The 26,967-nt window shown below is 43.0% G+C and overlaps 1 protein-coding gene across 3 annotated transcripts in view; it reads right to left on the bottom strand.

The window, feature by feature from the left end:
• Nucleotides 1–7,531: 7,531 nt before the first annotated feature.
• The window catches only part of gabra2b (gamma-aminobutyric acid type A receptor subunit alpha2b), a 54,866-nt gene continuing 35,430 nt past the window's right edge, over nucleotides 7,532–26,967 (bottom strand). For all 3 annotated transcript variants that reach the window (XM_028589773.1, XM_028589775.1, XM_028589774.1), the window contains 3 exons: nucleotides 18,441–18,593; nucleotides 9,987–10,189; nucleotides 7,532–8,178 (listed from right to left, as the gene is read on the bottom strand). In XM_028589773.1, the coding sequence (XP_028445574.1) occupies nucleotides 7,870–8,178; nucleotides 9,987–10,189; nucleotides 18,441–18,593 (665 nt within the window). In that variant the 3' untranslated portion in view covers nucleotides 7,532–7,869. The remainder of the gene's footprint in view (nucleotides 8,179–9,986; nucleotides 10,190–18,440; nucleotides 18,594–26,967) is intronic.

Genomic DNA, 26,967 nt, shown 5'->3' with positions numbered 1-26,967 from the left:
AAACATGGCACAAACTAGATATAAAGAATTGAAATGATATGTTTTATTAAAAACTATGCACTGAATCAAGCATCCACCTCTTGAACAATCATTGTATCTGGAATGTTTAAGATTCTATTAGGATATTGGAGAAAATTGGAATTAAAAATAATTTTAAATCCAAAAACATAATTTGTAAAAACTAAAAATGCTTTCATAGTCATGCAAAGATTGATTCAACAGTTTGATTTCAAAGTGATGAAATTATGTTACGTTTGAATGTTGATGTAAAGGAAAATCATATTACTTTATGGAGATCCAAATAACACAGTAGTAGAGCATCATATATGGCTACTGATATGGGGCTGAACATGATTTGTGTTTTTTGATATGCAGCATCTATAGCACAGACTGTAATAGAGCAACCCTATCTTTAAAATAGGTTTATACAATCCTACATATGCTCATAGTACAATCATTGGGTGTCCCTGTTATTCTGTTTCTGATGGAACTGGATTATATGATGACTGTATATGGCTTGAGTCAGTCCAAAGTTTTAGTGTAAACAACAATCAATCTGCATACAAATATGAGCTGTAACTACACATCTATGACAATTTCATGACAACAAAAACCAAACAAATCCTGGCTGTGTCCTCTCACTTTAGGCTTATTACACAAAATAACTGCTGGCAGAGGAATGTGACTATCAACACATGACTCATTAGAGTTCATATTGGCACAGAACAGTCCTGTGTTTGCAGTCCTATTCCTTTCATATCTGTAATTAGTTCAAAATAGCTTGTGGGATCCTGAAATGTGTTGTGAATAGCCAGACACTGGACATGAATAATCACCTAAAATCGGAATAGCAGACATGCTGATTAGCACTGCCATGGTGCTTGCTCTAGTCCAGTGGTTCCCAACCTTTTTTCCTTGGCGCCCCCCCTACTCATGTCTAAGAAAAGCTGAGCCCCCCCCGCCCGAAACCAAAGTTGAGGTAACTCTCGAGATAGAGCCTTACTTTCTTTTTTGATACAGAGCAGTTATCAGCACTGTTATGTTTCTCCTCCATGTTTCATTCATAAAATAGTGATGCCGTGGCGGCAGGAAAAATGAAGATACAACAAAATATATAGTTTTCATACAGACTTTTGTATACATTAGATATTCTAGTGTATTATCATTTGTTTAACATGTGCAAAACAATTTTTTTTACCTCAACCTCAAACCAGATAAAGACTCGCGCCCCCCCCTGTGATCTTTGCCGCCCCCCCTGGGGGTGCCCGGACCCCAGGTTGGGAACCACTGCTCTAGTCAACACCAACAAATCCACACTGTCCTCCAGAGTTACTGCCAACATACAGTAGGTATGCAAATACAAAGCTGTGACAGAGGCTACACATTTAAAACAAATATTTTTCACATTATGTTTATCTGAGGACTCTGAGTTTGTGTGCATTTAAACTAGAGGTGCAAAGATGAATCGATTAGTTGTCAACTATTAAATTAATTGACAACTATGTAGATAATTGATTAATCAGTTTGAGTAATTATTTTTAAATTAAAAACAAATAAGATTTCTCTGATTCCAGTTTCTTAAATGTGAATATGTTCTAGTGTCTTCTCTCCTCTGTGACAGTAAACTGAATATCTTTTGAGTTGTGGACAAAATAAGACATTTGAGGACGTTATCTTCTCCGTGAACCATCACCTTATCGTGGTGGAGAGGTTTGTGTGTCTCTGTGAACCTGAGGGCTGTGTTGTCTGGAGCTTTGTGCTCCTGGTAGGGTCTCCCAAGGCAAAGTGGTCTCAGGTGAGGGGCCAGACAAAGAATGGTTCAAAAACCCCAATGAAGAAGCAAGGTAGAGATGGAGTGACCCTGCCCGGAGGAAGCCCGGGGCCCCGGCTGGAGCCAGGCCCAGACGGCGGGCTCGTCGGCGAGCGCCTGGTGGCCGGGTTTGCCACGGAGCCCGGCCGGGCACAGCCCGAACAAGCTACGTGGCTCCCATCTCTCCAGCCCATGGGCCCACCACCTGTGGGAGGAACCGTTGGGGTCGGGTGCGATGCCACATGGGTGGCAGTGAAGGTCAGGGGCCTCGACGGACCAGACCCGGGCGGCAGACGCTGGCTCTGGGGACGTGGGCGTCACCTCTCTGTGGGGAAGGAGCCGGAACTGGTGCGGGAGGTGGAGCGCTACCGGTTAGATCTGGTGGGGCTTACCTCACGCACAGTCTCGGTTCTGGAACCATACTCCTGGATAGGGGTTGGACTCTTTTCTTCTCCGGAGTTGCCCAGGGTGTGAGGCGCCGGGCGGGTGTGGGGATACTCACAAGCACCCGGCTGAGCGCCGCTGTGTTGGAGTTTACCCCGGTGGACGAGAGGGTCGCCTCCCCACGCCTGCGGGTTGTGGGGGAAAACTCTGACTGTTGTTTGTGCATATGCACCAAACAGGAGTTCGGAGTATTCGGCCTTCTTGGAGACCTTGACTGGAGTCCTGCATGGGGCTCCAGTGGGGGACTCCATTGTTCTGCTGGGGGACTTCAACGCACACGTGGGCAATGATGGAGACACCTGGAGAGGCGTGATTGGGAGGAACGGCCTCCTGATCTAAACCAGAGTGGTTGTTTGTTGTTGGACTTCTGTGCTAGTCATGGATTGTCTATAACTTAACACCATGTTCGAACATAGGGATGCTCATAAGTGTACCTGGTACCAGAGCACCCTAGGCCAAGGTCAATGATCGATTTCATAATCGTTTCATCTGATCTGAGGCCGTATGTTTTGGACACTGGGTGAAGAGAGGGGCAGAGCTGTCAACCGATCACCATCTGGTGGTGAGTTGGGTCAAGGGGTGGGGAAGACTCTGGACAGACCTGGTAAGCCCAAACGTGTAGTGCGGGTAAATTGGGAACGTCTGGAGGAGGCCCCTGTCCGACAGACTTTCAACTCACACCTCCGGCGGAGCTTTTCGTGCATCCCTGTGGAGGCTGGGGCATTGAACCCGAGTGGACAATGTTCAAAGTTTCCATTGCTGAAGCTGCGGCGAGGAGCTGTGGTCTTAGGATCTTGGGTGCCTCAAGGGGCGGTAACCCACGAACACCGTGGTGGACACCAGTGGTCAGGGAAGCCGTCCGATTGAAGAAGGAGTCCTTCCGGGATATGTTATCTCGGAGGACTCGGAGGCAGTTGCAGGGTACCGAAGGGCCCGAAGGGCTGCAGCCTCTGCCGTGAAAGAGGCAAAGCAGCGGGTGTGGGAGAAGTTTGGAGAAGACATGGAGAAGGACTTTCGGTCGGCACCAAAGTGTTTCTGGAAAACTGTTCGCCACCTCAGGAGGGGGGAAGGGGGAACCATCCAAGCTGTGTACAGTAAGGATGGGACACTGTTGACCTCCACTGAGGAGGTAATAGGGCGGTGGAGGGAGCACTTTGAGGAACTCCTGAATCCGACTAATACGCCCTCTATGTTAGAGGCAGAGCTGGAGGATAACGGGGATTGTCGTCGATTTCCCAGGCGGAAGTCACTGATGTAGTCAAACAACTACACAGTGGCAAAGCCCCGGGATTGATGAGATCCGTCCAGAAATGCTCAAGGCTCTGGGTGTGGAGGGGTGTCCTGGTTGACACGCCTCTTCAACATTGCGTGGAAGTCTGGGACGGTGCCAAAGGAGTGGCAGACTGGGGTGGTGGTTCCTCTTTTTTAAAAGGGGGACCAGAGGGTGTGTGCCAATTATAGGGGTATCACACTTCTCAGCCTCCCTGGTAAAGTCTACTCCAAGGTGCTGGAAAGGAGGGTTCGGCCGATAGTCGAACCTCGGGTTGAGGAGGAACAATGCGGATTCCGTCCTGGTCGTGGAACAACGGACCAGCTCTTCACTCTCGCAAGGATCCTGGAGGGAGCCTGGGAGTATGCCCAACCGGGTCTACATGTGTTTTGTGGATTTGGAGAAGGCGTATGACCGGGTCCCCCGGAGATACTGTGGGAGGTGCTGCGGGAGTATGGGGTGAGGGGGTTCTACTCAGGGCCATCCAATCTCTGTATGACCAAAGTGAGAGCTGTGTCCGGGTTCTCGGTAGTAAGTCGGACTCGTTTCAGGTGAGGGTTGGCCTCCGCCAGGGCTGCGCTTTGTCACCAATCCTGTTTGTAATATTTATGGACAGGATATCGAGGCGTAGTCGGGGTGGGGAGGGGTTGCAGTTTGGTGGGCTGGGGATCTCATCGCTGCTCTTTGCAGATGATGTGGTCCTGATGGCATCATCGGCCTGCGACCTTCAGCACTCACTGGATCGGTTCGCAACCGAGTGTGAAGCGGTTGGGATGAGGATCAGCACCTCTAAATCGGAGGCCATGGTTCTCAGCAGGAAACCGATGGAATGCCTTCTCCAGGTAGGGAATGAGTCCTTACCCCAAGTGAAGGAGTTCAAGTACCTTGGGGTTTTGTTCGCGAGTGAGGGGACAATGGAGCGGGAGATTGGTCGGAGAATCGGGCGCAGCGGGTGCGGTATTGCATTCAATCTATCGCACCGTTGTGACGAAAAAGAGAGCTGAGCCAGAAGGCAAAGCTCTCGATCTACCGGTCAGTTTTCGTTCCTACCCTCACCTATGGTCATGAAGGCTGGGTCATGACCGAAAGAACGAGATCCAGGGTACAAGCGGCGAAATGGGTTTCCTCAGGAGGGTGGCTGGCGTCTCCCTTAGAGATAGGGTGAGAAGCTCAGTCATCCGTGAGGAGCTCGGAGTAGAGCCGCTGCTCCTTTGCGTCGAAAGGAGCCAGTTGAGGTGGTTCGGGCATCTGGTAAGGATGCCCCCTGGGCGCCTCCCTAGGGAGGTGTTCCAGGCACGTCCAGCTGGGAGGAGGCCTCGGGGAAGACCCAGGACTAGGTGGAGGGATTATATCTCCAACCTGGCCTGGGAACGCCTCGATCCCCAGTCGGAGCTGGTTAATGTTGCTCGGGAAAGGGAAGTTTGGGGTCCCCTGCTGGAGCTGCTCCCCCCGCGACCCGACACCGGATAAGCGGACGAAGATGGATGGATGGATGGATGGATGGAGGACGTTATCTTAGGCTTTTGGGAAACACTGATCCACATTTTTCACCATGTTTTAATTTTTATAGATCAAACAACTAATCGATTAATCGAGAAAATAATTGACGGATTAATTGACTATGAAAATAATCGTTAGCTGCAGCCCTAATTTAAACCACACTATTAATTGGCATATGATTTTTTTTTATTTTATCTAACCTTGCTCAAATAAATACGGTATCAAATAAAATGTACAAAATTTGAAAAATCACTTGTGAATAAAGCTTAATGGTGTGCTTGAAAGGCTAAAGTCCCAGATATATCCCACAAAAGTTGGTGGAGACCAAAACCGAGCTAAAAGGAGAGTAAATACTGGACTTACATTTGTAAACACAGGTCCAATGTGATGATAACTTTGCTCTGTGTCTCTTTGATGCGTAAATAGGCATTTTGTTTGCTAATATGTTAGTCAAAAACTTTATCAGACAAGACTTTATCATGGCTGTATGTCTGTCAGCTTTGTATAGGGGTTTTCTGCTCTCTAGAGGTCAAAAAAATGATAAATTAGTTTTTCAAACTTATACGTATATTCAGACCTGTCTCCTAAAAATTATGTTCTCATACAACAAAACTGCATTCTCAATTACGTTTCGAGGGAAACGTATTTCTGTAACATAATTTACATCACGTATGTAACGTATAGGGCTGTGCTCGGTTGAAGAAATTCTTAGTCGACTAACACTCATTGAATTGTATTGACTAATCGATTAGATGATTTAATTGACAGATCTGTAAATCTGAGTTTCTCCGCAAAGAGTCATGCAAAAGCACCACTTTAATTCTTGTGTTTACCAGAGATGTGCTCGTACGTTTCTTGGAAATAAGTCATTCAGCATGAAAAAAAGCATCAAACATGACTAATCGACTGAAGAAATCTAAGTTGACTAAGACCAAAACGACCGATTAGTCGACTAATCGACTAAGAGGGAGCAGCCCTAGTAATGTACCTCAGTTATGTTAAGTTACCTAACAAATGTAATATTTTTTTTAATCTAAACCATCATCTTTTCCTAAATTTAACTAAGTAGTTCTGTTTCAATTCACAACGTTAACCACGTGTTTAACACTGCGACCGTTTCACAAGCAACGCCTGGCGCTGGTACTAGGAAGTGCTGGAACAAACGTAATCTGGGAGAAAACCTGTTTCCCTCGAAACGTAATTCAGAATGCAGTGAGTTGTATAGTAACGTCATTTTTAGGAGACAGGGTATGATATATTATAGTTTTTATAGTGTAGAAAATCCTTTTCAGCATCACCACGCTGCCTGCGTGGCGTGAGCGTGGCGTGAGCGTGGCGTGAGCGTGGCGTTTCTGTTGCGTGTCAGTTGTGTGACGGCTGCGTGGCGTTTTCTGTCTTTCACCAGAAACGTGCTAGCCTTGTCTGTACACATGTATGTTTCTCATTGATAAAATGAAATAATAGCGTGTTCAACTTTATTTTGTCAATATTTTTGTATTTAGTATTGACGGCAAAATAGGCTACAGCATATTTCGTTCTGTATTGACAGGTGTGATATTTGAAAATCGATAATTATTTATTATTTTTTTAAATTACATTTATATCTGCATTTATGTCAAAACCTAGACACTTTCAAAAATGACATATACAGTAAACATCTTTTCCTATTCTATTTTGCCTGGAAATGCTTCCAACACGCTTGCGTGTCGTGTGAAAAATAGGCGCCGGTTCTATTTCTAGCATGCACGCGTTTTTTTCACGCAAGCAGTGTGCAAGCTCTAACCTGTTACCATGGGAGCCGAAATAAAAACGGACACGCCACACGCTCATGCCACGCAGCCAGTGTGCACGAGGCCTTAAACTCTGCCCGTGCTAACATAACTTGACAGAATACACTTATAAACATACCATTCAAAGCTTGTCCAATTTAGCAACGACACTTGACTGAATATCAGCTTTTTCCATAAGTCATAAATAAAAAAACTGTGACTTCATGTAAATATATAAAGCATTCATGACTTTTAACACCTCAACACACACTGTGTGCATCTTTTGTAATTCTGTTTCTTTCATTTCCAGCGTAATGCATTCTCATTAGTTCATTCATATAGATATTTTCCTGTAATTCCAAATGATACTACTGAAAACCTTGAAAGTTAACAGCACTTAACGGTATTATATGCACAAGCACACTAATGTCGCAGCTTCCTCTGTATGTTTTACAACCTTTTGGGCTTGATTGTTTTGGAGAATTCTGGAGGTCAGCGTTTGATTGCAGCCCCATACCTGCAGTCACAAGTAATAAAACAACCTTTACACTGTTACAATATAATACAAGTGGGTTTTTGCATTGGCTTGGACAGAAGAAAAACAAGTCAGGCCACTCTGAGATGGCAAAAAAGGTAAGAAATGTCATAAAAGCAGTCCCTTTCACTCAAAAGAAAAACTATATACTATAATATCTAGAGTAGGCATTACCAAAAAAATTCAACACATGTAGAAGTAAATGAAATGCATGTGTCCATGTTTATGGGTTTACTCTTCATTTGATATTTATGTACACTGGCCACATACTGGAACTGGAAACATACTTTCGGGGAAATATGCACTCCAATCAAAGTAATCATACAATATGTCACCATTAAACCATGAATATAAATATACATACACATTTACAAAAGCTGGGCTTTTCAAAAGTGCTGCAGACGGTGTAGAAAACAGGCAGAGACCACAGAGGATCACACTGCAATCCAGGACTTCACTCTGCAAAGGTATGTGTACACAGTTGCTGGAGGTATTTGGCTCGTTTCTTTGTCCCAAGACCAGAACCCATTAAATCGGGCCTCTAATTAGAGGGGACCATGTCCTTTATAATGGGTTCTCTGTTTAAGTAGGTGGCCCAGTAGACAAGGTTAAAGCTGCCGAAGAGAACCGGAAACATGATCCTTGACATCCTGTCAATTTTGCTCACGCTGTTAAATGTCTTCTTGCTGTCTGAGGCTTTCCCATCTGCTTTGGGCTTGTTGGGATCCAAAGCTCCACCTTTGGCAATAGTAGGAAGTGTGCTGGAGTCCTTGGTGAGGTTAGGCGCGTAGTTGGCTACTGCTACAGCGTAGGCATTATTCTTCTTGGCGACAGATGCCCTCTCTTTTTTCTGTTGAAAGACCACAAAGGAATAGATGCAAAAGCTTTGTAACCCTGAAACCGTCACCATCTATCCATGAATTTAAAATACATGTAAATGGAGGAGTGAAATGACAATAGATAGCTCAGCACAAGGGCCAAATATGTCAACAGTTTGACAAGGATGCAGTGTAACATTCACTGTTTTGTGTATTATTTCAGCCTTCTTTTACTTCCAAGGATGTTTAAAACTTACAGCATTGGTGGACTGAGGCTCATCCACCTACAGTGAGCAGGAGGAGGTTACACAGGATGTAATATTTCTAAGAGCATTTCACATTCATTTAGGTTAAATATAATACTTCTCTTTGAGCAGAGAAACACTTCAAGATGGCCACAGATGCAGCAGGTCATCATAAATAATGGTCACACAGGCCTTTTATGGAGTTACCTGATTCAGACAAATAGAATAGAGGAGTTTGATCAACTCACATAATGGCTATGGATGGATTAAGGCCTAAGGGGCCCAAATTGTGTCAGCAGCCCCCTCTGGCCTTCACTTGCAAAATGTCATTCAAAGAGACACATACCGACCATGAAGACATGCAAAATGACAACAAATAAAAATAAAAATGACTACAAAGAGACTAAAAGAACTAGAAAGATAGGCAAAATAGCTGTAAAGATACACAAAAAGATTACAAAAAGACTCAAAATTACCCCAAAGAGACACAAAAAGACTACAAAAATGGGCAAAACAACCACAGACAAAAAAATATATTTTCTACTAATAGACCAAAACATTTACAAAGAGACACAAAGCGCTTAGGTAAAGACACAAAGTGCCTACAGAGAGACACAAGACGACCACTGTCCTTGATTATGGCAATAATATCACAAATTCAACTGAATGATTAATAATTTTTTTCACCAAATTCTAACTACTTATTCTTAGATTATTATTTTTTTTAACTATTACTAAATCTGTCTACAACTGCTGGAAGTGATAATTTCTCCATGGATAAATGTTTATAGCTTATTTTTACTGTCTGCTTGGTTTCTACATTTTGCATACAGTACGTGTCTTGTCTATTTTAAGCCATATGAAGTAATTGCCTTTATATCCTTCATCGATATCTTAACCAGAGTTTGTCATTTAGGTTTATCACTGAGCTAGTCTATATCCACGACGTTCCACTTCCGGGATTGCTCCGGTGCTGCAGGATATTACGCCGGATTCATGTATTTTCGCCGATATCCGTCACCTTCCGCTTCCTTTGTGTCGGCGTTCTAACCTCCGGTGGATTTGTGAGGACTATGGTTAACTGCTCCTCAGATCTCTGCAGGGTAAATCCAGACAGCTAGCTAGACTATCTGTCCAATCTGAGTTATCTGTTTCACGACTAAAACTACTTTTGAACGTGCACACGTTCCACCAAAACAAGTTCCTTCCCGAGGCTATTTTGCAGCGGTGCCGGGCGGAAGCTTAGCACCGCCCAAGACGATTGTGATTGGTTTAAAGAAATGCCAATAAACCAGAGCACGTTTTTCTCCCATCCCGGAATGCTGTGTGGACTAGTCAGACCCTCCACCGCAGCACTGTGGAGGAGGGTCTGGCAACGCGAGACAACCACTGAGCTAACTAGCTCTCAAAAACAGTTGTAGCACTTTGGCTCCCCTTGTGGGGGGTTAACGCAGCCATTATCAGCTTTTCTCTGCCTCCAACAAATGGTTTTGAAGCTCCAATCTGCAAGCCTTCTTCAACATACGGTCACAATGCTAATGAATTCTCTTTGAAAATGGAGCCTGTCAAAAATACAAGCTTTTCCCCCTCATTACCTTGTCAGTCACCACACTCTTTCCATCCCAAGCCCAGCCGCGCTTCGTGAAGTAATTGACGGTGGCAAACTCGATCAGAGCGGAGAAGACAAAGGCGTAGCAGACGGCGATGAACCAGTCCATGGCAGTGGCGTAGGCAACCTTGGGAAGGGAGTTCCTCGCACTTATACTCAGTGTTGTCATAGTGAGAACGGTGGTTACACCTGGAAACACACACACACACACACATCACATTTCTTTTGCTGTTCTTATAAAGCTGTTTTATATAACACACACATATATACTGTACATATATACGATTCTGACGGTATAATAACCTTCAGCAAAAATATCACGGTATTGCAATTACAGCTTTTTTTTGTTTTATAAAAGGTGCTCTAAGCGATGTTGGGTGACGGCACTTCTTGTTGATGTTCGAAGTATTGTCAAACAAAACGAGGCTAGCTCGCCCCTCCCTCTTCCTCATCCCGTCCCCTCTCCCTCCCTTCTTTTTGGTGGTGCAGGTTGGCCAGTTTGTTTTACTGTTTTTGTTGGCGTTTGTGGAGCCTGGGCTGTCTACAGAGACCGCGTTTTTTTTGACAGTGTGTTCAGAGGACAGGCAGCAATGTTTGGTTAACTGAACACAATGTATTTTATTTTAACACACCGCACACTGACAGGGAGACTGAATACCAAACTGCACTTTCTGTCCTTGACCTCTCATAAAAAACAGCTCATACTGTGTGACAGAAAATTTTAGTGGTTTTGAAACCTTGACATTTTCAAACCGTGGTATACCTTGAAACCGGTAACCGGCCCGTGCCGAATATACATAACACTGTAACTACTGTTTTACCCTTTTCAGAATTTTTTGTCACAACACTCACTGCATGAAAAGTGGGATTTTCGTCAGAATGCGGCACTGTAGATTGTCGTGGAACTTCAGGTTTACGGCTGTACACGGCAATTTACAGGCAACACCGAAAATTGTCGGAATGACCCCATAACCCCCCCTCCTTCTAATTCTAGGGGAGGCTTTCACATGTAAATGAAAACGCTGTGAGCTATACAAAAGCAAATCAGGGTAGCAGCAGGGGGAGTTTTACCCCAGGTGACATTTTTCTAAAAGGTATTAACTTCATTTTAAGAAAATCTCTTAAAATAGATCAGACTCAGTATAGCCTAATTGTAGACTCTTCAATTTTAGCTTGAATTGATTTATTTAATGGAAGTATGCTAGATTAATTACTTTGTATGTCATTAGCAATGACCAATGTTATGTAAAAAAGATGCACAAAATAATTTATTTCAACAGTTTTAATCAGGCTTTGCCACAAAGGTAAAATGTGCATTCCATGATTCATTCACAGTCTCCTCGAGCTCAACCACTGTTGAATGAACTTCATTAATTCTTCTGTATAAGGACATAGATACGTTAATAGATACCGATCTTAACCATAGTTGTTGTTTTGTTTTGTTTTTTACAGACCTCGCCTCATAACGAGGCCGTGACCTATATTTGCTCGGAGTTGTCTGCAAGCCCAGATTTACATGACGCTGATAATGACGCCATTGTGTGTAAGTAATTTTTACTTTTTCATCTTTCCTTGTTTAATTTTACTGTGACTTATGTTTTTTATTCATACCACTCTCATTTAATTGTTTTCCATGCCTGTAAGACATATTACGAGACAGTACGCAGGAGCTTCAGGTAGAAACAATCAGATGTGGCATCGCGGGCAGAAGCTGTGAAGAGTTCAGCTCGGAGTCGGTCGAGAAGAAAAGAGGGTAAGATTAGATCCGTTTGGTCAATGTGAATATTTTTCAGGTGCATTCATAGGTGTGTTGTGTCCATACGCAGTGCATTGCGCAGTACTGACTGTCTTTATTGATTGATTTTACAGCTGCTGGAAGCGAGACAGAGTGTGCTGGCTGCGGGTGAGGTGGGCATTTGGAAGTGCGCCACCATAGACATCCAGGACAACGCACCACAGACGTCTGCACTATGGACCGAATTCAGACCGAATGCTGCCGGTTACCTACAGCGCCGGCCGTGGGTTAGGTGTGGACGGTGCTGCTTCTCGTGAGCGTGGGATATTTATTGTGTGTGCTGTATGTCTCCGATGCTTTGTACGCAGTTTTTTTTTCTGTCTGTGTTTTGTGTCAATAAAGCTCTGTCTTTGAATAAACAGCAAGTTCCTGGGAAATCATTTTAACTATGATAATCATGACATGAATATACAACATAGCATATTAAATAAATATATATATATATATATATATATATACACATACACATAAATAAATATATATATATATAATACATAAATAAATATATATAACATTTTTTATTATTATAATAATGATGGCCCAGGTTGACCAATAGCCTAATCCGTGACAGACCTGTGAACCAATCACGAGAGATTTTTCTTGTTTAAAAGTAGTGGTTTCATCCAATAGTGAGTGAGGAAATTCCAGCCAGGCCAGACGTTCTCTGGTCAGGCGCCTATTCCTATTCTAATTAGATCCATTAACACCTCCGCGGGGGCTCTCCACATACATCATGGTTCGTTTCCGACAATATGTGGCACAGACGAACGTGACGTTTGCAGCCTGTAAATTGTCGATAACTGCCGAAAATTAGGGGGATTTCCGGGCGTTTACAGGCATTTACGGGGACGGAAATCCCACTTTTCATGCAGTGACTGTAAAAAAAAAATCTGTAGAAAAAAGGATAATGTCGAGGCAGAAAATAACCAGGACCTGGTCCGTTAAGTTTACGGACATTTCTGTTAATCCAAAAACAGAAAATTCTCTTAAAGTGCTCATATTATGCTTTTTGGCTTTTCCCCTTTCCTTTATTGTGTTATATATCTTTTTGTGCACGTCATAGGTTTACAAAGTGAAAAAGTCCACCCCAAAGGGACTTACCATCTCCAACAAAAAACACTGTTCACAAACTGCTCCAAACAGCTCTATTGTAGTCCAGCCTTTACTTCAGAGACAAACGTGGTCACTTTGGAACACACGTTATAATGCTCGCCTAGCTGCTAGTGTGGCACGCCTTCATACTCTGCAACTGACTGGCTAGTAGTCCTTACCTAGGTACTGAGCATGTGTGACTCTCAACAAAGATGGAACAGAGGTGCGATGCCTCACTCTGTAGCTAAAACAAAGAGCTCAACACACAGGGTGAAAAGAGGAGCTGCAGCAATTTACAACAAAAATATGATGTTTTCTGAAAATTAAACCACATAAACCTATTCTGGTACAACCTCTAAATACAACTATGAACCTGAAAATGAGCATAATATGGGCACTTTAATTCAAGTTATATCCTCTGTACCTTTAACACATTTCTGTTAATCCAAAAAATAAAAAATAAAATCAAAATACGGAAAACACCATTAATCATTAAAGAAAATACCTTCATATTAACACAGTATATTAGCCTTTATTTCTCCGGACTTTTCTAACAGTGTACTGTCCTTTGTCTCTTTATAGTATAAGGTCACTGTTCGCCTACTCTACCCTAAAAATCGCTGACCTTCAGTAATGCTTTAACTGCTCAGCAGGTTTGCAATCTTTGGCCAAAGGACATAGTTTATTCTTGCCTTCTGTAACTGTTTTTCTTTCTTCGAGCTAACCGGTATTAGGTCACTGTTATTAGTTCCACTTGGCTTACAGTCCAACAGTAGCTTGTCCAACTGGATTGAAAAGAACACTGGAGCCTCTGAGAAATGTCCCCTAAGAGATGTTAATTGGACAATTATTTATTGACATGTGCACCATTAAAAATGTTAAAGGAAAAAAGGTATTTGAAAGATTAGACCCCATCGTGACATCATCGAATTACCATTGTGACGCCATCATATTTTAAAGGGGGTCGAGAAGCCGTGAGTAATGTAGACACTGGTGGTGGTGATGGTGATGAATGAAGAGGATGCTAAGAGATTGTGGCTAAATCTGGTTGGTTTAACTAAAAGAGTAAACCCCCTTATCAGCTGAAAAGGGGAACAGGGAGAGTGAAGGGGAATGAGAATGAGTAACATTAGATTGTCCTGGCTGAAGTTACGCTAAGCTTCATATCCTGGGGCACGTTTAGGGCCCTATCTTGCGCCCGGCACAGCGCAGCACGAAGCCCGACGCAAGTGTCTTTGCTAGTTTAAGACTGACGCAGTTGTCAGTTTCCCGTCCAGCGCCCATGTCGTTTAAATAGCAAATGCACCTGCGCGCAGCTTTGTGCCCATGTGCGTGCTGGTCTTACAGGGAGGTGTGTTCAGGTGCATTCTGGGCGTATTGCTATCTTGAGGCAGCGGGAAGTGATCGCGCCATTGACCAACAAAAACCTGGTCTAAAGTAGGGGTGGGCGATATATATCGTCTACGATAATATCATCATTGTTGTGTTATTGTGCATTGGAACGCTACACATTCACTCATGTCAACAAAGATGGCGGCGCGCGATTGTGCAGCGGCTTCTAGCTCTCCTGTCGGTGTATATTTATACAAGTACAGCCACACTGAACTAATCAATATAGGACTACGATACAACACAGCTGTTACGAGAGCCTTCCAGGCGGCTCACAACATCCCGGAGGACACAGCCAGACCGGGCGCTCCAGGTTGTTGTCGGCGCTAGCACGCCGAGCTAGCTACCGGCAGGATGAGAAAATAACTGCGGCAAGAGTCAGACCAGAGGCGGAGGACTGCATTTTTGTGCATAATGAATGGCGTACCAACAGCAGGATCGTTGCCCCGCACGGCTCACCTGACCTGGAGCCCTGTCGGTAATATACAGGCCATTTTATTTACCACGAAAACGGCACACTGCCGTCTACATAGCCCCCGATGCCAGAGGTGTCAAGTAACGAAGTACAAATACTTCGTTACCTTACTTAAGTAGAAATTTTGGGTATCTATACTTTACTGGAGTAATTATTATACAGCATACTTTTTACTTCTACTCCTTACATTTTCACGCAATTATCTGTACTTTCTACTCCCTACATTTTAAAAATAGCCTCGTTACTCATATTTCAGTTCGGCTTGTTTTCATTCCAGCTCGTCAGTCATCGTTCAAAAAAACACACACACAAAAAAACCTATCGAAATCGCTCCATCCGGAGAGAGTGAATGTGATTCTGGTTGGATGAGAAGTATAAACATAGCTATTCCGACACCCTATTGGTTTGTACGCGATCCATAACACCTGTACAGACCCGGTGCTAATACGCCACGGTGCCTTAACGAACGTTATCTACCGGACCGAATAGCAACACGGATTTCGGTGCCTTAGGTGCCTGCGCGCGATGCTCCTCCACGGACGTTAGAGGGAACTGAACATCGCCGCCGCGGGACGCTAGTCAACACTACAGTTGGAAGCAGGTTAGCCTAGCGTTAGCTAGAAGATGGAGTAAACATGATAAAATGCTGAGAGCTAAACGGTGTAAAAAAGTGTGTCTATATTTCACTGGAGAGGAGTCTGACACCAGACTGTAGCTGCCGTTGTCTGAAAAACACAGAAGAGATGTAGCCTACGTGTCACCTTTTTCAGCCCTTCTGAGTTTGCAGGTATGATTTTAATATAACATTATTATAGTCATATGATTTTGTCCCCGCGTTTTAGAGTTAAGCTGTTGTCCTTAATGGCATTTCCCCCCCTTACATCAGGGGTCTTGAACGTTTTTTAAGCCAAGGACCCCTTAACTTAAAGTGAGATGTAGCAGGGACCCCCAACATATTGTATGAAATTAAGTTGCATATTAAACTGGGCCTACAATAACTGTTAGGGTAACCTAAAGCCTTCTTACATACCTTTTTTCATAAGCTATTCAAATATTAATTGTTAGCATGATTTTATAAATCATATTTTAATGTTACATATGTGGCACAGTAAATCTAGGATTAACTGTATCTGTGGGCTGATATCTTAGTGACTACCTTACCTATAGGCCAGTAAGCCTATCATCAGTGGGAATTTATATTTGCTAATAATATGTTGGAATTATGTTAAGGCATTTTATTTTTGTTTTTTTTTAAAGACTCAAAAATGTACAATAATTTGGAGGCCCCCTGCAATGACTCTGAGGACCCCCTGTTGAAGATCTCTGCCTTACATTACTTTTACTTTTATACTTTAAGTAGTTTTGAAACCAGTACTTTTACACTTTTACTTAAGTAAAAAGCTTGAGTTGATACTTCAACTTCTACAAAAGTCTTTTCAAACCCTAGTATCTATACTTCTACTTGAGTAATGAATGTGAATACTTTTGACACCTCTGCCCGATGCTAACGTTAGCACAAGTTTGGCTCACTGCTAACCATAGTGAACAAACTGCAGTGCGGGGGGGATACATATTGTAGCAGGGGACTTTTACAAGGCATCCTTAAAGTCTGTACTCCCCAGCTTTTTTTCCAGCATGTAGATTGTGTTACTAGAGGGAAGAACACACTAGACCATGTATACTCTAACATCAAGAAAGCACACAGAACTGCTCCTCTCCCTCACCTGGGCCAGTCAGGTCACATCCAACTACTCCTGATCCCAGCATAAATCCCAGTCAGAAGGACATACAGCCAAGTAGAAGGACTATCAGAACCTGACACTGCCCTATCACAGCTCCAGGACTGCTTCCAATAAGGACATGGTTGTGTGCCATATGTTACAGAACAGAACCCTTTGTTTATTATTATGATTTCATTTTGCTTGTAATGCTGCACCATTTACATTACAGCAGATTTAAGCATTACTCAGAGTTCAATGTTCCTACACTAGTTCAATTAGTATAGTAGTATTTTGTCTTTGAATTGTTTTTACTACTTTAATAAATAAGAACTGTTTTCATTCAACATTGTGCCCTTTATTATCATCAGTGATTAAGTAACTCAGACTTTTAAATTTTTTTTTAAAGGATATCGTCTAATTATCGTTATCGTCAAAATAGATATTATTTTTTTGTCCATATCGCCCACCCCTAGTCTAAAGTCAATAACGCAGCATTTCATTGTTATTTTAACAGCAAATTAGTAAAATTCTCCTAGGCTTATGCACAGCGCACTCACACTATGCTTGTTACACACACAGGGACACACAGCAGCTCACAAACATGCGAAAGATTACAAATAAAAATATTACGGCGCAAATCCGCCATCATAACAGCAATGCTCCAAGGTCCAAACGCACCTGGCTTTTAAAGGGAATGGGAGATGACACTCTGATTGGTTTATTGCATGTTACGCCCAAAACACACCTATGTACCTATGCAACAAGCAAATGTGTTTTAGAGGGATGAGACGTCCTTTCCTCTGAAGCGTCACATGAATTCGTCAGCTTTTTGGGCGGAGTTAGCAACTCCTTCAGCTGCACGGCTTCCCGGGAAGGCTGCTCTTGTGTATCCTCGGCTATAGGTCCTCGATGATCCCTCCTCGATGCTCGCTCCTCGCTCCTTGGGGGCGGCCTTCACCGAGAAGGGGCAGAACCACTACCGGTTCAGCAGAGGACCGAGTAATCAAGGAGCTATCAAATTAGGACCATGAGATGCAGCCCAGGGTGAAACGGTGTGCAACGGGCTTTGAGATATGTTTTCTCTATTTGGTGGGTGGGTGTCTCGTTTAGTGGCTGTGTCACCGGTGATACCCAATCAGTAGCATTGTGTATGTAAAATCATCGTAATAAAAAGGCAGAGCACAGCAGTGTGTTTAACGCAGCCGCGTTTCAGTTTAAATAAATGGTTTGCCATGTTTTTGTCGCGGCTGAACGTGGCTCTGTTTTCTCCTGCTCCCCCCATAGTGAAAAAGGTGATTTTGACAGAACTGGAGTGAAATCCCTATGCCATCATGTTTGAGTAATCTGATTTACATTGATGGTAGGTTAATTAAGATACCAGACTGCTCTCATGAAGTGGTGTATGTATGACACGCCAATTCGTATGCCATTATTGGCCTCCATTGACTTACATTACCTTGCGATTGAGTGTCAATTTACGCTGTAGCGAGTAGTATGAAAGGGCGAAAATAGGGAGAGTGGTCGGGGTGAGGATGGGTCAAACACAGGACTGTCCCGCGTGTCACGTTTCCGTTGCTTTCTTCGTTTACTAAAGCCAAACCCGTTCTTCTTTTCCTAAACCCAACCGTGCCGTTGTTGTCCAGCGTCCCGTTATTGTTTTTGTAAATCCAACCGTCCCGTTCTTCTTTTCCTAAACCCAACCGGAGCTCCAAATGCAACGTCCCGTTCTGGCATAGACATACACGGCGTAGACATACACGCGGATAGCTCCAAATGCAACGTCCCGTTCTTCTGCTTAGACATAAGACAGTTATTTGTAGCTCATAATGCGTACAAATAACATGCGCCACTTGGCTTTAGAAAGTAATGTGTATGTTTATGCGAACTCATGATATCACGTTGAGGATACGCGTCAATTTCCCATTTGAAATGTATCTTTGTATGAAAGGATCAAAGGCAGACACTTACCAAACACAGTCCTAGCCGGCACTGATTCTCTATTCAACCAGAAAGACACTTGGGAAAGAATGACTGTCATGATGCACGGGAGGTACGTCTGGATGACAAAGTAGCCAATCTTCCTCTTCAGATGGAAATGAGCTGTCATCACCGTGTATTCACCTGTGGAGACAATAATCAGGGTCACTTTAAAGCACCATCGCTGCAGCTACTACTGTTTACAATTCCATATTTGAGCCTTTTTAATTACTCAATGCACTCATACAGTAATCTCAGCTCAGTTAATTGAAATTTATTTTGCATGCTTGCAATCGACACCTGTGCATGACACCTGATCTGGAGGCAGATGGCGTATATGGAGGCAGCTTTTATCACCAACCGAGCTCCCACCAATAAAGGGGGAGAAATTAAGAAAATTGGCAACCAAGATTACAGGTTTGCCTGACATTATAGCATGTAGCTACATGTAGCAGTGTATGTAAAACATAAACACTGCAGTAACGTCTGTTGAATGGTGTTGAAGCCCAAGTGTTGACGCCTGCACAGTATGCATGTTGAAATCACCACGTGTATCAGGTGCGATCTAGCATCTACCCTCTTTCCATGACGATACTTTTTTTAACCAAGGCCCGTTTTTGAATTTCCAGGGTAGAGGCACTTCAGCAAAAACTCTGGGGTTTAGTTACTCTTTAAAAGAAAATACTACTAAATTTAAGTTTTATGTAAGTGTAATATTAAATCATAGAGGTGTCTCTTCAAAAGACTCGTAAAGCATTACCAAGTATCTCTTAGTGATAAATCCCCATGAAGTCTCCATTTGCAGAGCCTGTTGTCTCTGTGTGAGAGTGAGGGGCCAGCCACACGGAAACGCGTGCTAGCGTTAGCATGCTCACGCTAACGGTTGCGGTTAGTCAGCTCGTTTCGACTTGTGACGTAGAAAGCCGTGCCAATTTTGAACAGCTCATCCAGAGACTGAAGGCACGACACATTCAGAAACCATATCTTACTCAAAACAGCATGGATGGATTTTTTTCAAAGTTTGTATGCGTGTGGAAGCACCAGAGACACAAAATAACACCCCAAATCCCAGAAAAAGTGTTTTTTTCATAATATGGGCACTTTAAATGAGCAAGTAAAGTACAACTGACGTAACAGCTGTTATATATTTTAATGGTTATTTTCAAGTTTGAGGGTCTTTTACATGCTGTCTCAGCTAGCGGTTAGCCAAATTAGCTGTTAGCTAAACTTACGTTAGCTTTCCGGTGGAGGCTAATGACAGACCGCTACAACTACAACTGGAAGCGTGGAACAGATTGTGCAGTGTTGTAAATCCCTACAAGAGGATTATCATCTGCACATGTGCAGAACGGATCGTGCAGGCAACACGGATCGTGTACCGACACTAGCATATAGCTAGATAGCTTGTGTTTGGTTTCTTCTTCTACTGTCTGTTTGTATACAGCGCGCAAGCAAATAATTTCTAATATAGGAAGAAGTTCCACTCTCTCCTTACTTCCGGCTTCTGGACTGGTTGCAGTTCCACCAGAGATCCATATAGGGGGCGCTCACAGGCCAGTGCAGAATGAATGGGACCCTATGGAGCTATACCCCTAAAAATCCACTTTTCTCAGGATATAATTTTTTTGTCTAGTAATTTGAATGTTGCATTCGAAAGGGGAGGCCAAGAAAATACACACTGCTGGATGTTAGATTTTTTGAAAGTCGCTTCTTTGTTACTAAAAAGTCTTTTAAAATATCAATGAGGTCATACACATCGTACGGCCTGAGATACTGCTTTACGGCAAGCTCTGAGTCGCTTCCTTTTTCTCTCTCGAGGCATCGACAACACAGCTGACAAGTTAGGCTCTCCCTGTCAATACACGTGCTAGAAAGAGGTTTGCTAATGTTTTAAAGACCACGCCAAAGCTCACTCTGACATTCTGGTTCTGCTTCAGATGCCATAAAGCTGGATCTCCGATCGTAATCAGTCCTTCACTGACCAATCAGCATTCATTAGCAGAATGCTTGCGTGTTATGGGCAACAACGACTCACCCTGTAAGAAATAAAAAGGACATAAGTACTCATTCATTCAAATTTCAACCTATAAGCCATGTTGAACTTGCAAAAACTACAATCAAATCTGAGGTTTCTCAACAACAATCAGGCAAAAGAGACAAATTTAGCCGTCTAGCTCCATAGGGTCCCATTCATTTTGCACTGGACCGCGATCACCCCCAGTGGAACTCTGGTGGAACTGCAAACAAATACGGTACAATGGGGCTGAATATGCTCCGCCTCTTCTTCTCCGTTTTTGGTGAATTTCTGTAGCAGAAACAGCGCCACCTATAGGCCTAGAATATGAATTAGCGTGTTGAATCATATACAAATGGATCCGCTATTATTCTTGAAACGATGCCAGGGAAGATGGGGGAAAAAAAGATTGTTTTGGTACGTGTGGACGTGGCCTCAGTGTCAACTCTCCTGTTCATTTTCTGCATTTTATTTCCCCCCACTTTGTTAAGGCCAATTAACTGTACAGTATCATGGTCTTTGCCACTGCTAAGAATGTGCAGACAATACTTTAGCTTGAACATGAAAAAAGCTACACACACATATGTACTGCTCCACTGCCGTCACAAATTATATTTTATTACAAGAGCAGTAAAAATGCTATGCTATTAAAGACGACTCTGCTCTTTATAACCCAAACGTGGCAAAACGTGAATACTGAAATTTTGTTTTGTCTAGACTTTCTGTTTCATGATTCAGATCATTTAACAATTATCAATCACATCAAATAAGGAAGTAAAGGCATTTCTCTCCTCAAATTAGAAAAAGAGAAGCTGGCTGTGAGAGAAGTCCATGATAGTCAAGTGCATGAGTAAAGTGTTGGAAACTCCCACTGCACAGGAAGTGGTGCTTTACGTGTCAAAACCACCAGAGATGATTTTTCTCTACCAGTCAGATGCAAGTGCAACCCTACACCTCCCTTTGTGCATCACAATTGTGTAATATAAATCAGTAAAACATTATATTTGTATGTGGAGCTTGTATAGAATGCAGCTTTAATATGCCAACACAGTCTTAGAAGTAGATTAGACAGCATACTTCAGCTGATAGCAGTACCTTACATATATGTTCAAATAATCCATCGATACATAGGAAAGTAGGCAGTATGATTTCCTAGCCACCGAGCAAAGCCTAATAGCTGACAAGGCCGTGAAACAGCGCCAATGCTGCAGTAGCAGACAGGCCTTCCAAATGGAAAATATCTCAAAGAGAAGCCAAGATTAGACATGAGAAGAAAAAGATGTGTTACCCGTGGCAACAGAACAGAGAAACATAGCTCATTTGCTGCAATTCTGAAATGAAGGCCTTGATACACACTGCCACTTGGCAAGAGAAAACTCCTTTTCAGCAGTGGGAAGGGGGGAGGGGGTGTCAATTCCAAGGACTAATCCCAAAAGATGTTTTTATTCCCCTTTTTTTTGTAGCTCTGTAGTTGTATTGCATGTGTTTCTAGCAGTTATGTGAGGACTAATTCTCTCTTTCACCAAACACAACACACACACACACACACACACACACACACACACACACACAGGAATTTAGTGCACTCTCAGTACACTATAGAGCTCTATATCTTCTGTAATTTAATTTGCATGCCAGCCCTGATGCCTGTGTTGTCTCTAGTGATCACTTCACTGAGAGAAGACGGTAATTATAGCAAGAAGGTGGTAATCGCGTCATGTTTCCTACAGATAGGAAACAAGGCTCCTGTTGACAAGGCGGGAATACCTCACTCACTCAGGTCCCACTGCACGGTGTTACCTGTCCGACAGAGGGCACTGACTCTCACACAAGAAACAACAAGCTTTGTAAACGGAGGCTTCATGGGGATTTAGGTCGAGATATCATGACTTTTAGTCCCTAGTGTGGGTCAAGCTGAACTGGATCTTACACTTCCCATAATGCAACTCCATAGCGTCTTACATTAGACCCTCCCCGGCTGGTAAAAAAATGTAGTGAAATGTCACGTTCTTAGTTTTTAACTTTGTTAAAAATGTGTAGTCTCCAAAGCCGCATGCTGAGATTACCTAGATGACATCATCAGGGATATTTTCTCAGAATTGATAAAACATTGGTGAAATGCCCCAGTTAAATGCATTGATTCAATTCTGTGCAGTCATTTTTAAGTATAATTACAGTGTGCAGTTACACAAGTTATTTTTTAACTGCAAACAAAACAAGTGAGATTCATGGAAAATGGAATAAGTGCCAAGTATTTGATTGTTGTGACTGCTTTCTCATTGACTGTCCCCTTACTTCCCGGTCATTTTCCGTCTGAATCAGAGTAGAAAGTTCTATTTACAACCACAAAAAACAACACATTTTATAATAAAATTGATTGTCCAAAAAGAAAAGAAAAAAGAAAGAAAGTGAGAGTAAGTGGAGGAAGGAGGGTGAGAGAAGGGAGGCAGCAGTCTGTCACTGTTCATTAGAGCAGATGTCAGGCGGGGGGGGTCAGGGATCGCTGACAGTTGAGAGGAGCTGCACAGCCCTGGGAACAAAGGTTGCCCTTCTCCGCTGAGTTCTGCATCCCGGGCAGCGAAGGCGATGCAATGGGCAGATCATGGGAGGGGTCCTGCAGGCAGGATTCTACAGTCTGCTGCTCACAGAGGGTGAAAAGGGGTCGGTCAGGAAGTCCACCCCCAAATCCTTCTTGTTGGTTATTGGCTGGAACACAGGAAGACGGTTATGGTTCGTGGTGCAGGTTGGCGCAGTGTGTTTCTGTTGCCGTTTGTGGAGACCGGGCTGTTTACAGGGACTGTATGTGATAAAAAATGTTGTAGCCTAAATAACGTGTGACATCGCTAAGGGGAACCTTTAACTGCTCCTCAGATCTCTGCAGGGTAGATCCAGACAGCTAGCTAGACTATCCGTCCAATCTGAGTTTTCTGTTGAACGACTAAAACTACTTTTGAACGTACACGTTCCACCAAAACAAGTTCCTTCCTGAGGCTTTTTTGCAGAGGCACCATGGCTCCGTCCGTTGTGACTGGTTTAAAGAAATGCCAATTAACGAGAGCCCGTTTTTCTCCCATACCGGAATGCTGTGTGGACTCGCCAGACCCTCCTCTGCAGCGCTGTGAAGGAAGGTCTGGCAATGCGAGACTACACACACCTTAACCACGGCCATAGCTGCCAGTCACTCGTCACCGGATGACGACTGGTTCGGTTTGCTGGACACAAACGCATTACCTGAAGCCTGACAAGATGGATTTCCGTGTGATATGTGATCCTGTGATTCTCGCGTGATCTCGTGATATGGCGAGAATCCAGCTGCACTGCAAGGTAATGTTTCGTTTTACGTTTTAAAAAACAGATATGCTGTCTATGTAATATAATGTATCCTCAGTATACAAATGCTACATTAATGTTAAAGTTACAATGACATTACTGCTAAAACGCCATATATTATACACTGTGTGAAGTAAACGTCACTACATTCAGTTCTGTTGGGTTTTGATGTATGATTTATGCAGTTACACAAACAATGTTTTTAACAGCAAACAAAACAAGCGAGATTCATATAAAACGGAAACACTAAGTGCTTTCAAGTAACAAGTCAAACATGACTGTGTGACACATAAAAGCATGGCAGAATAGTGGGACTTTTGTAACAGTGTATGATATGTTCACAGGCTTATGCAAGATGTCCGTCCTCCCAGAAGCCTGGGAGCACATCAAATTCGTGCCAAATGACCTAGTTTGCAAGTACGCTACACCAAACACTGACACACTAGTAATGAATGATTAATTTAAATTCAGCCAATCACATAATGTGGAGTGACTAGTTAAACAGGAGAAACAGTCACTGGCAGGCATCCTGCCTTTTACCGAGGCATCATACACCACTTAACCTACATAGGAGCATTTACTGTATGAAAGGATATTCCTACACGATGGAATTGAAGCAGGCATTCCCTTGATAGTGGAATGCAGTCACCGTGGGAAATACCCTATACTGGTAATTGATACCTACAGGGAGTAATGGTGGAGCACTTGGCACAGGGGACACAGTTATGAAGACAATGTATGTGCATGCAATGGTTAAATTTGGTAAACCTCTTTAATTACCCTATTATCAGGATTAATGCTACAGGGATAGCTCACAAAACGACTGCGATCAAAGAAAGCGGGTTCAGAGTTGACACTTTTTATTTGATGCTTTCACCCACACCACCCTGAAATACCGAACTGCTGAAACATAAGCATAAAAGTTCCAAGAATGAAAACTGGAGCAGCTTGTGAGAAGAGGACTCACTGTGCAAACTCAGGCGCATAAAGAAGACGTCCAACGCCTCAGCGATGCTTTGCAAACCACCCACTTCTCCCTTCACTTAACGGCTAAAGTCTGGAGGCGATAACCCCGAGGTCAATATCCTCCACCAGCAACAAACTTCTCAAACTCTTTCACAATCATCAAATGTAACTCACACTTTGCATCTTCCTAAATCATGATACCCATTATTCACATGTCCACCACAGAAGCGACTTCCTCAAATATTATTATAATTTACTGACATTTTTCCAAAGCAGATTTCAAGTTTCTGCAAGCTGATATTTGTACCCAAAGTGACAAAACTGTATTCAAAGGAGAAAAAAAACACATTTATCAACCTAAAAGGATGCAGTTACATTTGAAAGAAGGTTTGCAGTAATGTTAGGCATAAAAATGGAAACACACTGGTCCCCCGGTAATTATAGCACGCCTACACATTTCTCAGCATTTTGATCACTGCTATTATCGTCCAGTATTTCAAAAGCGCCTTCCATCATGTTTCCCTCTAAGAAGTATTGCTAAAATTAGATCAGTGCTGTCGCTCAATGACAAGGAATTGTACATCCTTTCAGATCTTCTCGTCACCTTCACCCACCTCATCAACAACCTTTTTTTTTTTTTTACTTTTTTTAAATGGAGTGGAATTGTTGCAGGCTGTATAAAATGAAGCAGCAATTAAATGTTATTATTTTTTGTCATCCTTAGCCTGGCTACCAATCATTTTGGAAGTTATTTTTAAGGCTTCTTGCTATTCTGTCTAACTCTACAGACTGGTGGTGACCTGTGTTTTTCTGCCATGAGGAGACTGCAAAGGTTAGATCGGCAGACTAGTATAATTCTTTACATTAGTGGTTCCCAAACTTTTTGTCTTACAACACCCTAAATATGAAGTATTATTATTATTATTATTATTATTATTATTATTATTATTATTATTATTATATTTACTAGCCTCACAGGTTTAATATGTCTATGAGTTGTGAGCAGTTTTACCCTAAAGGCCCTGACACACCAAGCCGATAAAGGCCGTTGGACAGTCTGGCGAGGTCAGTGACTCAAGTCTGTTCGGCCTTCATTTGGGCCAATTTGACATGTTGAATCGGAAGGCGGGCAGTCGGACTCAATGGCCAATCTGATTGGTGGAGCGTAACCCAGAAATGACGAGCGGGATGAGCCTGACTAACGCCTCTCAAAATCCTCGGACTCACTGAGCCGTAACTACGACGTTGCTTCCCGAGAGCCTCCTTGCCAGTTGGAGACGCATGACCGTGGTAACCCGTGCCAACCTCAGCTCTACAGCCATCTGCAGTAGCTGACAGCAATCTTGAGTTTTTGGAGTTAGAAAATGCTAACCACAGGCAAACTCGTGTTTTTCGTTATTGACGTTATAGAGCTGCCTAGAGGGTGACAATTTTTCAGGACTCCCGCGGGTCACAGTATTCCCACGGGAGTCCGGCGGTAGGTGAATAAATTTCACTGTCGGTAACGTGATAGGGAAGGAATAGAGCATAGAAATCAACAGGAGCGGGACGGAACCGGAGATTAAATAAAAAAATTACGCTGCAATGCAGTCAGTGCACCCAAAGATTGCGAGGCATTTCGTTTTTTAAAAAAGAGAACCACTTACAACTCACAATACATTTGTTGATTGGCAACTGCTAGCCCCAGAGTAGCCTATCAGAGCAAGACTAAGCAGCTGCCCTGTTGCCGAGAGTCGGCAAAATGGATTCTGGAAAGAAGCTGTTGCAATTGAAAGTGTCATCGAAAGGTAATGCATGTATAGTGTAGCCTAAATTTCCGAGTCAACCTCAATGATTTGACCGCGATTAACCAAACATGCTAAAGGGGGGCAACAGAGTCTGATAATTTTGGATAACATAGGGAACAAAACGGGAGAGGGACGGGATTCGGGAGTCTTTCTCTATGGATTTTGCAGGACAGGATTTTTTTTTTTTTTTAAGTCAGTTACGTGATCGGGATATGACGGGAGTATTTTTGTGGGCTCGAGATGGGAGCGACAATTGATTCCTGTGTCACCCTCTAGTTTGTACATCATCTAATCCTTTCCTAGCCCCCTCTCCTCGCATCTTAGTCCTAGCCTTAGCCTGAGGAATAAAGGAGTCGAGGAAGAGACATGAGGAAAAAGGAGTCGAGGCAACAGGCATTTAACAAAAAGGAGACATCTGGGC

The sequence above is a fragment of the Perca flavescens genome, chromosome 10, assembly GCF_004354835.1.
Source record: "Perca flavescens isolate YP-PL-M2 chromosome 10, PFLA_1.0, whole genome shotgun sequence".
In the NCBI taxonomy this organism is placed as follows: Eukaryota; Metazoa; Chordata; class Actinopteri; order Perciformes; family Percidae; genus Perca; species Perca flavescens.
Note: the sequence above shows the minus strand (reverse complement) of the source record. Positions and strands in the feature narration are given on the sequence as shown.